This window comes from Parambassis ranga, chromosome 1 (genome assembly GCF_900634625.1).
Source record: "Parambassis ranga chromosome 1, fParRan2.1, whole genome shotgun sequence".
In the NCBI taxonomy this organism is placed as follows: Eukaryota; Metazoa; Chordata; class Actinopteri; family Ambassidae; genus Parambassis; species Parambassis ranga.
Window position 1 is genome coordinate 12,906,999 of NC_041022.1, and position 13,325 is coordinate 12,920,323.

The 13,325-nt window shown below is 42.1% G+C and overlaps 1 protein-coding gene across 1 annotated transcript; it reads left to right on the plus strand.

Moving 5' to 3' along the window:
- The first annotated feature begins 3,405 nt into the window (after positions 1 to 3,405).
- On the plus strand, positions 3,406 to 12,885 carry ldlrb (low density lipoprotein receptor b). Its single transcript, XM_028405497.1, has 18 exons — positions 3,406 to 3,636; positions 6,827 to 6,952; positions 7,054 to 7,176; positions 7,614 to 7,991; positions 8,147 to 8,269; positions 8,360 to 8,479; positions 8,696 to 8,818; positions 8,910 to 9,038; positions 9,126 to 9,297; positions 9,463 to 9,690; positions 9,776 to 9,894; positions 10,007 to 10,146; positions 10,325 to 10,469; positions 10,561 to 10,716; positions 10,809 to 10,991; positions 11,211 to 11,285; positions 11,385 to 11,545; positions 11,625 to 12,885. The coding sequence occupies exons 1-18, from the start codon at positions 3,555 to 3,557 to the stop codon at positions 11,661 to 11,663; spliced, it is 2,622 nt and encodes an 873-aa protein (XP_028261298.1). The 5' UTR covers positions 3,406 to 3,554; the 3' UTR covers positions 11,664 to 12,885.
- Positions 12,886 to 13,325: the final 440 nt, after the last annotated feature.

Sequence of the window (13,325 nt, forward strand, 5' to 3'; positions counted from 1 at the left end):
TACTCAAAAACGTCATCACATTCAGTTTAAATTCCTTGCTTTTTTCACTTTGAGTTAATCTTTAGGAAAAATGTCAGTTGAATTTTCAACCAAAATAATCCATAAAAAGCTCAAATAAGTGCCACTATAAGCCTCGATGTAATGACACAGTTTAACCACAGAGAGGAGGTCTCACACAAACACAGAACAAAAGGATGCCTCTGTTATCACACTGCCAGCTGCCAGCAGCAGAACAAAAGTTTTAATATATTCAATTCCTGTTTTTATTTTCTCTTAATAAACACTTCATACCCTGTAGATTCAGTGTAAAATAACAAATTCTTAGAGAGGATAGTTATTGCTTTGACCTCATAACTACACATCCTTTCTCAACAACATGTACACAGAAGCCCTCCTGGTCCTCGGTTCTCAGTAAGGCCATACTAATAAAAACAGAAACTCTTCATCCAGATGACAAACATCTCTGAAACCCTCATATTAATGTTTACTCTGTGAGCTGGCTGGCTGCCTCTGACTGACATACTGTATGTACAGTGAATGTAGAGCTTTTTTGTGGAGGAGAAAGTCTGGCACACGCTGAGATGAGGTTTGACCTGAAACTCCCCACAGTGAGTGTTGGACGTGGATGTGTTTGCTTTATATGGAGAAGGGTAGGGGGGGAGGTTTCCTGACTTCCAGGAACCCCCAACGCTAACTCAAAACCAGCTGCTAATGTCTGGGCTGAGGGAGGAGGGGCAGCCCCTCATCTCACAGCACAGCAGCAGAGCTGGACTGAAACCTGAAAGTATTTAAGTTCGGGGTTTCCGTCCAACAGACAGTGGACAAGTGATCTGTTTCCATCATATAGATCTACTCTGATGACCCAAACGGTTCACTGTAGAATCAACCATATGTCTGCAGATTCAACTTACTGTAGATTGAATCTGTAAAATGAAAGCAGACAAAAAATAGGAGACAGACTAGGAGACAGATCCGACATAAAAACACACACGCTGCTGTTAGAAGTGTGTGTGTGTGTGCATGCTTTTGATTTGTTGGCTTTAATAAAGTCTGTTAGCGTCGCATTACCATCATCACACAATGTCCTTCAAACCTCAGTGTTTGTGTGCAAATGTTTGTACTGAGTTATCAGACTTGTTGGCCCTGACACACTGCACTCCTACATCGGTCCAGCCTGCCGTCATGGCTTTTAAATTATGGCCTAAAACACATAAAAACACCACACACACACATAAAAAAACAACACAATAACAATAAGGTCCATATTAATTAATAGCTATAGAAAATAGATTGGAAAAAGGCTTTACACAAGTTGGCACCTACTCCACCACATCCTCAACCCTAAACTCTCTGAGTTCAAACAGTAATAACTCTTAACAATACTGAAGTAAAACACAATATCAGTTTGATTATCAGGCTGCCAAGCCGATACAGTGTGTACTCACAAATGACGCTGTACTATAGATAATGAGGTTTAGTAGTACTCGAGATATGATCAGAAATGTTGACTGGAATTCGGAAAGCTGCTGTTGGTCTTTGTCAGTGGATTGGCAGTTTGTTCATTCATATATGTTATATTTGATTGCTGCTGTTTGATACCTTTACTTAAAACGCCTCATTAAAGGTGTCTTTCTAACAACCTTGCAAATGTCCTTAAACCTGACTGACTCACAGATGACTCAGTCATTGTCGGAAGTCTTTAAATAATGTTTGACTACACACAGGTGACATATGTAGTTATAAATGTAGAGTGAAGACAACACTTTCAGTGTGTGTGTGTGTGTGTGCGCCTCTGAGTGTGTGTTATGTGTGTCTTTACACAATATGTGTGTGTGATGAAAGCTGTAGCAGAATATGTAATCCAACCAGTATTTCCACATTCTGGGAATACCTCCCACAGTTTGTATCTCTCTCTCTCTCTCTCCGCACACACACACACACACATTTCTTATTGTGACTCAAACTGAACTCCCCATGCGTGGCTGTACATTCTTCCTTCACTTGAATCAGTGCTGAATAAAGGGATAAGCAGAGTGACGAGCACATTTTCCTAAAGAATCACTTCAAGGAAAAAAAAACTACCGGACCACCTTCCTCCCAGATTGCCCTAATAGTTCCTGTAAATCTCAGCTCTTCTGGTTCCAAGGTGCATGTCACTAATAATGGGCTCTTTTGTTTGGCAAATGATCTGTTTGCTTTATAAGCGGAACAACAACTGTGGACACACATTAACCTGATGTTTTACATGCACCAAGCTACAGTAGACTTCATAAGAAATATGCAGACAGTTGGGGTAATTCTGATGCAGTGTCAGTACATTAATCCACCTCCTACTGCAGTGAAAAGAGCAGCTGACATTAGAACTACATCAAAATATGTACATCTGTGCCGCATGTGTCCCCATAACTTTATCCATTCAGTTTGTTTGAGAGTTTTTTTCCCAGATCCCTCTCAGATTTCCTGCTACTATGTAACATAGAAATGATTTCCTTATACTACAGATATTTAGGCTTGTTTGTGCGAAATAGGAAGTTCTTTTTTCCTGGATTTTATAATTAATTCGTCCTTCATTAAAGGGACAGTTCACTCTAAAACCAAACATCCATATTTATGTGGCCTGCAGTGTCATTTATCCATGTATCTACATAACTTGGGTCTGAGGAGTTTTTGATATGTCTCAGCTGCATCAATGTGTTTTTTTTTACAGCTGCTTCACTGCACAGCAAGCAGCAAAAATCTACATGATACACATTAAGGTTCAACTGAAAGAGACACAAGCCAAAACCCAACCAGAAAGCTGGTGCCACAAACTGGTTTGTGCAGTCTTCCTCACTTTTATGTGTACATTTAAGCGCAGTGGTGCTCAAACCAAAACAAAACCACCACCTCCACCTCCTCCCCACCCAAAACGCGCCGAGTCTCATCCCCGTGAGAAACAGTAAAGTGTGAGCCTCTGTGTACACTGCATGACCCCTGCTGCTACAGAGTATCGGCACATGCTCCCATGTGGTATCACGCACACAGACCTTGCGTCTTCTCTTTTATAATGCAAAATACTTGGAAGTCAGCCTGACTGGCGGGACTCCATTACATTCTGTGGTAACAATATTAACATTTATATCAGTATTAAAAACTCTTTGTTGATTTTATCTCGAAGCTTCCTCCTCCTTTCAGTCTTTCTACCGCTGTCTATCACACACACACACACACACACACACACAGAGTAAAACACCGGTTTGAGAGGAAGAGGGGGGTGATGGAGGAGTGATGGAACCACTTAGTGATACAGCAACACTCAGGCTCCTCCCACCGGCGGTGCTCATTTCCAATTTCAAACATCACACCACTGCTCTAGCACCGCCCTCCCGTCAGCCGCATAGAAATGGGTCGGATGTGACTCGAACCCCATCATATTTCTGCCCTCACGGCGTGACTCAGTCTCTGTTGTCTCCATACTTTTACGCACAGATCCCGCTGTCAGCTGTCATCCACAGACTGCCTCTGCTCACAGCTGACTTTTCCCTACCTGTCAAAAAAGGACAATAAGAGGGGAAATGTTTAGGATGCGCGGAGGACTCAGCCGGCTGTCCACATGTTTGTGTCTGCTGATGCTGATTCACTGTTGGCTTCAAGTCGGTAAGAACATTTCCTTAGTGTTTCTCTTCTCTTCTGTTCCAGGGGTGGTTTGTTGTGTATGATGCTGCTTTATGTCTCTAATTTAAACTGAGGCGGTGAGCATGACACTGCAGGATGACTGCGCATTTAACTTTTAGCCTATGTTCTCATTTGTTACACTTCTGTAATTAATTAAAAAATACATAGGCTAGTAATAATTACAACGAGAAAACAAATAAGTTAATTTAATTTAATATTGACGATAACGTCACAATTTTCACATATATGAATGGAATTTACGCACAGCTCTGTGATTGGTGCGTTTTGGTGTAGAACGCAGAGAGGCAGCCAATCACGGTGATCGGTTCGCCGGCCGGTTTTGAGTTTTTGATGGGCGGAACAAACGCGGAAACAGACGGTTGCCAGTAACGACAAAGGGAGGGTGCACAAGGCCGTGTCTGCATGCAGCTCATCCAACATTAATGTGTGTGTGTGTGTGTGTGTGTGTGTGTGTGTGTGTGTGTGTGTGTGTGTGTGTTTTAGTAGTAGTTTCTGAGGACTTTTGAACAGTACATTTGTGAATGAATGAATGATTGTGCAGTTTGAATTGAATCTTGTACATGTCCACAGCCACCATAGGCTACAAGTTGGGAACAAAGCTAAAATAGTAATATTTCATAAGAAATGAAAAAAATAATGTAATGTGCTATTTTTATTAAAAGAAAATACAGTTACTGAAGGAGCAAACTTAATGTGCCGTGGCCCCACTGCCAGCTGCCACACTAATCCCCCAACAATCTCCTCCAAGAGCTTTTCAGATTAAAACGCTTTTCCAGGTTGTGGTGCTCATTTCCAGTCCTTTGAACTGTCCATGCTTCATGCATGTGTGTGGGAGTCCCTTTCTCTTTGTTTAAAGATCTGGCTGTGGATTGTTTATACTGCATTCAATTTGTGTTTAGAATGAAGCATAGCTAAACTTTTGACTCACAAAGAAAAACGCTTTCTAGTTTCAGCCACCACTTGTAATGTGCTTTCTAATTAGTCACATCACCCAGTGTAGAAGCTGAAAGCCACAGTCTCTGCAGAGTGAGACCTTCTGCACTTTCTCTCTTTAAGGTTGGTTAAAAGTGCTCTTAAATCAAATGTATAATTCAGTACAGCTGGGTCGCTGAACCATTGCATCCACAGCAAAGTGACTACCACAGGTCCATGTGATGGATACACATCCTGGTTATTTATTAACTGCTGGATCTATGCTCTGAGTAAATAAACACACCTTTTTATGTGCCATAAAAACACAAGAATGTATTGTTAGTTAACAAAGTCATGTGTGGTCACAAGGCAGCATTGTTGTCGGGCAGCGTTGTGACTGCTTGTCTCGCGGAGAAGCACTGGCATGTTCACACAGTTCAGATGGAGTGAGACAGGTGAGCAGGTTTGAAAAATAAGGTGGCTTTCTCTTCTCTCATTTTTAGGAGGATCTTCTATTGTCTGATTAACTCACACACAAGTCATACTTCCTGTTATTAGCAAAAGCCATGTAGGTTCAATGTGACATTTTAGTGCACGTGGCAATGATACAAGAATGATAATGATGAAAAAAATGACACAAAAAGACACATGCAGGGCTGTTTAGGCACTGTCATGAGTATAAGTAGCTTATTTGGGTTTTCTTGTTTCCAACGAAGATTTGAAGTAAAATGTGTCAAGTAACATCATAGTGGAGGAAATGGAATGACATTTTGTGATATACATTTTTGTGGGTGCTTTTTCTCCTCAGACTTACAGTAAAGACTTAAAGGAAACCTAATTTCACTAACCAGTCTACTTGGGAGACTCATGACCCATATTTGGAAATGGCTGGGAAGCTTAACAGTGGAAAAAAGACAACATCAGGCCTGTTTAGTTTAGAGTTTCCACCCTCAGAGAAAAGGGTCAGGAGGAGTTTGAAGGTCAGGAAGTCCCAGTGTTTGACCCAGTTTCTAAGGCTCTTAAAAAAAGGGAAAGTAAGCAAGAGTCCTATTAAAGTTTGTTGTATATATATATATATATATATATATATATATATATATATATATATATATATATGGCTGTGCGTCTTCAGGAACAGCTGGATGTGCATTTAAAATCTGTGTTCCTGGCTGAGTGCCCGGTCCTGTGTGTGTGGTGAAAGTGTCAGAATCATAGACACTGAGGACAGAGTGGACTTCTGGTTTCTCTCTGTACAGTTTCAGGGAAAAGGGGTGAAACTTTTGTTCAGAGTTGAGAAAGCATCCTCTTCTTGTTTTATAACCCGTCTATTGTAATCAGTCAGAGCTGCCCTGTCATCACTCAGAAGTTGCGTTTGGTGCCTCCGCCTCTGTCTGTGGGTCACCGTTGTGATGTTGTTATGAGGAATGGCACTCTGGGACCAATCAGCAACTGGTGGTGTGATTGTTCAACTCCTCCCATGCTATTGTCTTAAAGGGATAGTCTGACAATATGTCCTCAGCCTCCAGGTCACAGGGGAGACAGGCAGAGCAAGAAGTGATGGAGGATGGTACACATTCATTCAGGAGTGAGAACAGGGCGTGTCTCACGTGTGACCTGTGTTGCTCTGACTGGTGTGCACACTGAGGTGTGATGGTCCAGGGTCAAGGTCTCTGAGGCCGAAATAAACAGAAGTCGATCTGAGGTCTCACAGCTTCAAAGTTTAAAAACTCAAATGGAGCTGCTGACACTTACCTGGCAAAAAAAGTAGTAGTGTCCTCAGAGTAACATCAGAAAACATTGTAATTATATATTCTTTTTTTCCCCTATTTGGTTCTTATTTCTTTTTATGCCTTATGTCTATTTTCTATGCACTCGCATATCGTAATGACGAATCAACCCAAACTAAAGTTGCATTACTTCATATCTTCTGTCTGAGTCAGAGTTGTTTACATAATTTACTAATCTCCCCTGAGTTAAGTAGCAGGTTAAGAGGTGTGGTCTTCACAGTGTCTTATCGAAACTGTAGTGGCCTTTTTTTGTCCTGTGTGTAGTTTTCAGTCAAACATTAGCGCCACAGGGATATCAGTGTGTGTTTATGTGTCATATTACTACTACAACTTGTTCACAATCAGCAAAAAGTGTAAATTGAGGTGAAGATGGTGATAATGTGGAGTGTGGAGTGCGGCATGTTGAATGGAAATGTTGTCCTCATATCACAGTGAGCTGTTATTTTTCACAGACGCTGCCTACACATGCAGCTCCACTCAGTTTAGGTGTGGGAATGGAAGGTGCATCACCCGCAGGTGGATTTGTGACGGCGGTGACGACTGTGGAGATGGAACTGATGAACTTCCTGCCACCTGTGGTAGGTTTAATTTATAAAGATATAAAATTAAAAACATGTTATCATAATTTATCCACAGGTTTTTGGATGTATTATTATGTTTTTTTGTTTTCTCTCCTAAGCAACAAAATCCTGCCGGGAGACAGAGTTCAACTGTGGCGCCCCCATGAATCAGTGTATCCCAGGAGCCTGGCACTGCGACGGCAAAGCGGACTGTAACAACGGGGCCGATGAGAAAAACTGCAGTAAGTTTATCACCAAGGAGAAACACTCAAAACATAACAGCGGTTAATGATTAAAAGATGGAAAAGAGGCCGCCAAGAAGGAATTCTGATAAGATAAGAAAATCTTAATTTGATCTCACGTGGAGGAAATGTGACTCACACAAGCAGAGATAACAATTAGCACTTGAGGAAACTTAGTTTAAATTGGTCACATTTTTAAAAACAATCAATAACCTAACAGTTCACTTTTTTAGGATTACATGTGTTCTGTGGTAGTATAGATTTTAACACTAACCCTTCCAGCATCATTAAAACAACATGGATATGTGGTTAACGATATATGATATCTTGATACATAATCTGTAGAGTTGTGTGTCTGTATAGAGTTTATAATAGTGATGAATAGTCTCATCTCCACTGACGTACTGTTGTTGATGTCATCCCTTTTTCCCTCTCAGCGGCTAAACAGTGCAGAGCTGATGAGTTTCGCTGCACCAATGGTCAGTGCATATCCAAATCCTTCATGTGCGACAATGACAACGACTGTTCCGACGGCTCCGACGAGGCTTCCTGCCCTAAGCCCACCTGTAGCTCTGGATCCTTCCAGTGCAACAACTCTGTGTGTGTGCCAGCTCTATGGCGCTGCGATGGAGACAAGGACTGTGCCGATGGTTCTGATGAATGGCCAGAGAACTGTGTGGGAAGGGAAGTAGAGAGGAAGCCGAAGAGCTGCAACATTCATGAGTTCCAGTGTGCAAATGGAGAGTGTATCCACAGCAGCTGGCGGTGTGATGGAGGCCTAGACTGCAGTGATCATTCAGATGAAGTCAACTGCAGTGAGTTGACTTTCTTAGAGTTTATCTATTCAATACATCGTCCCTCTTCTCTGTCTCATTACTTTAATAGATGTATAGCATCTGACCACAAATTGCTGTTTGTCTCATTTCTCTTTGTCACTTCTCACTCCCATCCATTTATCTTCTTCTCCTAGGCCGTCCTACCTGCAGCCCGGATGAGTTCCAGTGTAAAGATGGACCCTGTGTTCATGCCAGCCGCCAGTGTGATGGAAAGCCTGACTGCAGGGACCTCAGTGATGAATCTGGCTGCTACCCAGGTGAAAGATCCCATCTATAATGTCCTTCGTCCTGGAGACTTAACCAGGGATTTTATTGTCAGTTCATAATTCTCCTGTTCTTCTCCACAGAAAATGTATGTGAAGGTCCAACCAAGTTCAGGTGTAACAACGGGGAGTGCATCATTATGGCAAGAGTGTGTGACAAACAGAAAGACTGCAGCGACTGGTCTGATGAGTCTGATGTGTGCGGTGAGTGAGCTGCTCCTTTAATATTTAGTATTCTGTCATGGCAGCCATTTCTTTCCATTTCATTCAAATAAATCACCCACATTACAGCCAGGAAAATGTGACAGAAATAACTAGCTCAAGTCATTAAGGATGATTTGTGGATTGAATGATTGTCTATGATGATTTCAGCTACCATTTGGAATCAGTTATGTCATGGATACAATGTTGTCTCCACAGGCAAAAACGAGTGTTTGATTGGAAACGGTGGCTGCTCCCACAGCTGCACTGATCTGAAAATTGGTTTCAACTGCTCCTGCCCCGCTGGATATGGCCTGAAGATGGACAAGAAAACCTGTGAAGGTGAGAGGAGTCAGGCCAAGACCAGGTTTGGGTGATGGTATACTAGCAAACTTCCTTCATCTGTTTATTCCTTATTTTCCACCCCCTGCAGACATTGATGAATGTGCTGAGGCAAACAGCTGCACTCAGATCTGCATCAACCTGCCTGGCAGCTACAAGTGTGACTGCGAGAAGGGCTATGAGATCGACCCTGCAACCAAAGCATGCAAGGCTGAATCAGGTAATGTCCCCTCTCAAAACCTGCTTCTCAGAAACTACAGTTAAACAACAAAACCCAGACTGAACCATCCTCTTCGGTCTCCTCCAGGCACCGTCCCCACCCTGTACTTCACCAACAGACATGATGTGAGGAAGCTGACTCTGGACCGCACTGAATACGTCCGGGTCATCCCACAGCTGAAAAACGCAGTGGCTTTGGACATGGATATGCCAAACAAGATGATCTTCTGGTCTGATCTATCTCTGAAGAAAATCTACAGGTTAGAAACTTTACTAGTCTCCTTATCAGACAAGAAAGAATAAACCTGTATGTGTAAGTCTGTACTCTATCTTGATTGAATACCAGTGAGACAAAGCTGTAGTGTCAGCTGTCAGTAGATTAAGTTGTCTCAGTCTTGAAGGTGATCTCCCGTTCTTCTCAACAGCTCCAAGCTTGACGTGGCTGGCAACTCTTCTCAACACAGCGTGGTTATTGGCAGTGGGACTGAAGCCCCAGAGGGCATTGCAGTGGACTGGATTCATGGCAACATCTACTGGACAGATAGCATTTTGAAGACTATCTCTGTGGCAACGACAGATGGCAGCAAGAGGAAGACCCTCATCACAGAGGGCTTGGTGAAACCACGATCCATCACAGTTGACCCATTTAATAAGTAAGTTTGCACAGATACCATATGCAGATGCTGACATTTATTCCAGTAATATATATTTTTAATTTTTTTATTGCTGCCTTTTTAGCTTTATGTACTGGACAGACTGGGCTGAGGAGGCAAAGATTGAGAAGTGTGGACTGAATGGAGTGGATCGCGTTGCCTTGGTGACAGACAACATAGTGTGGCCCAACGGCATCACTCTAGGTAAGAAGAACATTATGAATGCATTTGGATGAAACCCGTTGTTTATATTCACTTCATAATGAGCATCCAGCCATAATAACCAAGTGTTTGTTTTTGTGCTCTGTCCGAACAGACATGCACCAGCAGCGTCTTTACTGGGTGGACTCTAAGTTGCACACTCTCTCCAGCATTGATGTGAACGGAGCGAACCGGCACATTCTCATTTACAGCGAGGAAAAGCTCTCTCACCCCCTCTCCCTGACTGTGTTTGAGGTTAGTGAGGAAGTTTCTGAATTTTACTAATGGATTTTTAAACCAGTCAGTCACTCTTTGATCTAGTTTATGCTTGGTAAACTGGATTAAGTGAAGCCAGTAGGTTAAAATCTGTCAGAACTACTAAAACAGTGCAGTTTTTTAAGGTGTATGGCTCAAAATGTTTTTCTTCAAACAGGAAAAGGTGTTTTGGACAGACATGGGCAACAGTGCCATTTTTAGCGCCAACCGAAATAGCAGAGAAAAGGAGATCACCGAGCTGGCAACGAACCTGGATCAGCCGGAGGACATCGTACTTCACCACAACCTCAAGCAACCAGTTGGTAAAGAGACACGACACATGAGAGCTTTTTGAAGTCTCTTAAAGCAGTATAGTGTTTATTTAAATGCTTCCTTCTTTGGTCTCACTTTTAGGTACAAACTGGTGCAGACAGACTAACAGTATGAATGGAGGCTGTGAGTTTCTGTGCCTGCCTGCACCTCAGATCAACCAGCGAACATCTCCTAAATATACCTGCTCCTGTCCTGACAACATGACCCTGGGACCTGACATGAGGAAATGTGTGAAAGGTAAAATTACAGATCACTAAAAAAGGAATTTAACATATATATATATAAATGTGCAAATAAGTAATATGTTACTTATATATTTTATGTCCCAGGTGTCCCTCTGGTTCCAACACAAGCTCCCTCCAGACCTACGACAACCGCCCAGCCTGCCCCTGACACGACTACTACTACTACTACTGCTGCACCTACTACTACAACTACCACCACAACTGCTAAGAAGCTCACAGCTCCCTCATCTACCCAGCCCACACAGGAGCCTGCTGCTACTGCTCTAGGTACAGATAAATCTCTATAAACACACACATACATATGGTACATGCAAAGAAGAGGTTACATGTGCCAAGCTAACTGTCCTTCAACAAATGCTGGAATAGCATTCTTGTGTTATACATTATTATTGTTCATTTTCGCAGGGTTGTTAAAGTGTCGATGAAGGGTATGTTATTTAATGTCATAAAAAAATGATGTTAAGAAAATATTCTGTGCTTTCCTAGGTAACCGAATGGCGGCTGTGCCTGAAGACGCCCCATCCTCCCACCCTGTGGCTCTCTACATTGTGGTGCCACTGAGTAAGTTACAGTGCTCTTCATATCCAGGCTACATGGCTGTTTTATCTGCTGTCATTTTACTCACCAAACTTTGCCCTTCAACCCCTTGTTGCTCTGCAGTCGTCTTGTGCATTGTGGTCTTCGGAGCGGGGTTGCTATGGAGACACTGGCGCCATAAGAACACCAACACCATCCACTTTGACAATCCAGTGTACCAGAAAACCACAGAGGACGAGGTGCACATCTGCAGGAACAGCTCTGATGGCTACGTTTATCCTCAGGTACCCTCACCCTCTACTCGTTGGTTTATCAGTACGGTTTAAACATGTAGTCTTACAGGTCTGCTCTGTGTTGTTTTAGAGGCAAATGCTGAGCATGGAGGACATGGATATAGCATGATTTCAAGATGAAGACAACACTAGCTTTATATTCATCCTGATGGAAACAGGAAGCAAAGGCCATTTTTTTCTCTACTTGCTGCTGATTGCTGCCCCCCCCCCCCCCCCCCCCCCCCCCAGTGACCTCATTTTGTGGCTTAAGTTTCTGACCTCAGCACTGTGCCGTCCAAGTCTGTAAAGAGAATGAAGAAGAGGAAGAAAAAATCCTTGAAACCAAAGTATGGTTAAAAAAAAGCTACAAGAACTACAGAATGAAGGACTAATGCATGGCTTCAGTCGCAGAGCTGTGACTCTTTTGACGCCATTTGAAGTGATACAGGTACCTAACTTGAAGCCGGAGCTACACTGTCTTTAAATCCTAGTGTGCCTTCCAGCCACAGTCTGGCTGTTTAGTGGATGCACATATAGTCGATGCCTTATAGATCCCTCGACCTCACAAACCCAAGGCACTGATAGCTGTCAGTACATCGTGCTCCTCATCAGAGGTCTTTATCTGAACTATGATCATGTTTCTGTCTCTTTACTGAATCAGTAGCTGTTGTTATTCTTTTGTTTTGTGATGTTTAAATAAGGTGAGTGTGGAGAGTCACAGATGGTTTACATTGTAAATGAAAAAGCTGCTGAGTTTTCTGAAGTCAACCAAAATGAAGAAAATGATGTGATTGTAATTATTTAGGACTTACCACTGTAAATAGTCTGTAAATATTTTGTAAACACTCTTCTGTTCATGCTGGTGTTTTTACACTTGAAAATGTTAATCAAGAAATGTTGTAAATATGTGACAGATTCTTTTATTTATTTATGGAAATATATCAGAGAAGGTTTTTTTTTGGTTGTTGGCTGTAAATACACATCTACTATATATTATTATAAGCAGTCTTTGTTCCAGCAGAGTCAGTCCTGACATTTACGTTGTGCAGCTGTTATTGAACTTTATGCCAATCAAACCTTTTGGACACCTGCTCGGTTTCCTGTGAGCCTCTGCTGCATCATGTCCCCAGGAACTCTCTGTTTGTTCCTCATGCTGTTGTTTGTTTTTCATAAATCAGATAATTTATTTGGCATCTGTCTTTCTGTTTGTTTGTTTTTTATTATTATTTTTGGACTGAGGTGCACTATTGTGTGCATGATGTCTTACACAGCAGAATGTATGTAAGGATGGATGCACAGCAGGGTCCTCTTGATTTGTCCTGGTCTATTTTAATAAAAATAAATAATCGTAACGTCTCTGTCATTGTGACATTCACAGGGGTGAGCATGAAAAGACTGGTCTATCAGTACATACGCTACGTCTTTCCTGCTTCAATCTTGATTTGGTTTTAGTCAAACATAAAAATTTAAACTGATCTCTGCATGTTTTTCCAGGCCTCACTGACAAAGCTAATTATTTTAAGCCTACATACAATAGATGTCCACAAAACCTGTTTATCCTCTGCGTTGCCTGGAAACATTGCCATTACACTCCATCTACAACACAATAAAACATCCACACACAGAGTGAGTGGATGGAATGAGCACTTAAACTAATCATCATCAAACTCATCCTCTCTCTCTCTGTCTTTTTTTTATTCAAAGAGCAGCTTTGTTATCTTACAATGTATGAGGGCCAACATAAGCAAATGCTCCCATTTGAATGATCAGCAGGTGTCCCATGTTGGTTTTG

Excerpts from the sequence above, each read along its gene's own strand:
- ldlrb (XM_028405497.1), top strand. The coding sequence starts at position 3,555 with ATGTTTAGGATGCGCGGAGGACTCAGCCGGCTGTCCACATGTTTGTGT. Across the intron at positions 7,992-8,146 it reads TTCAGATGAAGTCAACTGCA|GCCGTCCTACCTGCAGCCCG; the intron begins GTGAGTTGACTT and ends TTCTTCTCCTAG. Across the intron at positions 10,147-10,324 it reads TCTCCCTGACTGTGTTTGAG|GAAAAGGTGTTTTGGACAGA; the intron begins GTTAGTGAGGAA and ends TTCTTCAAACAG.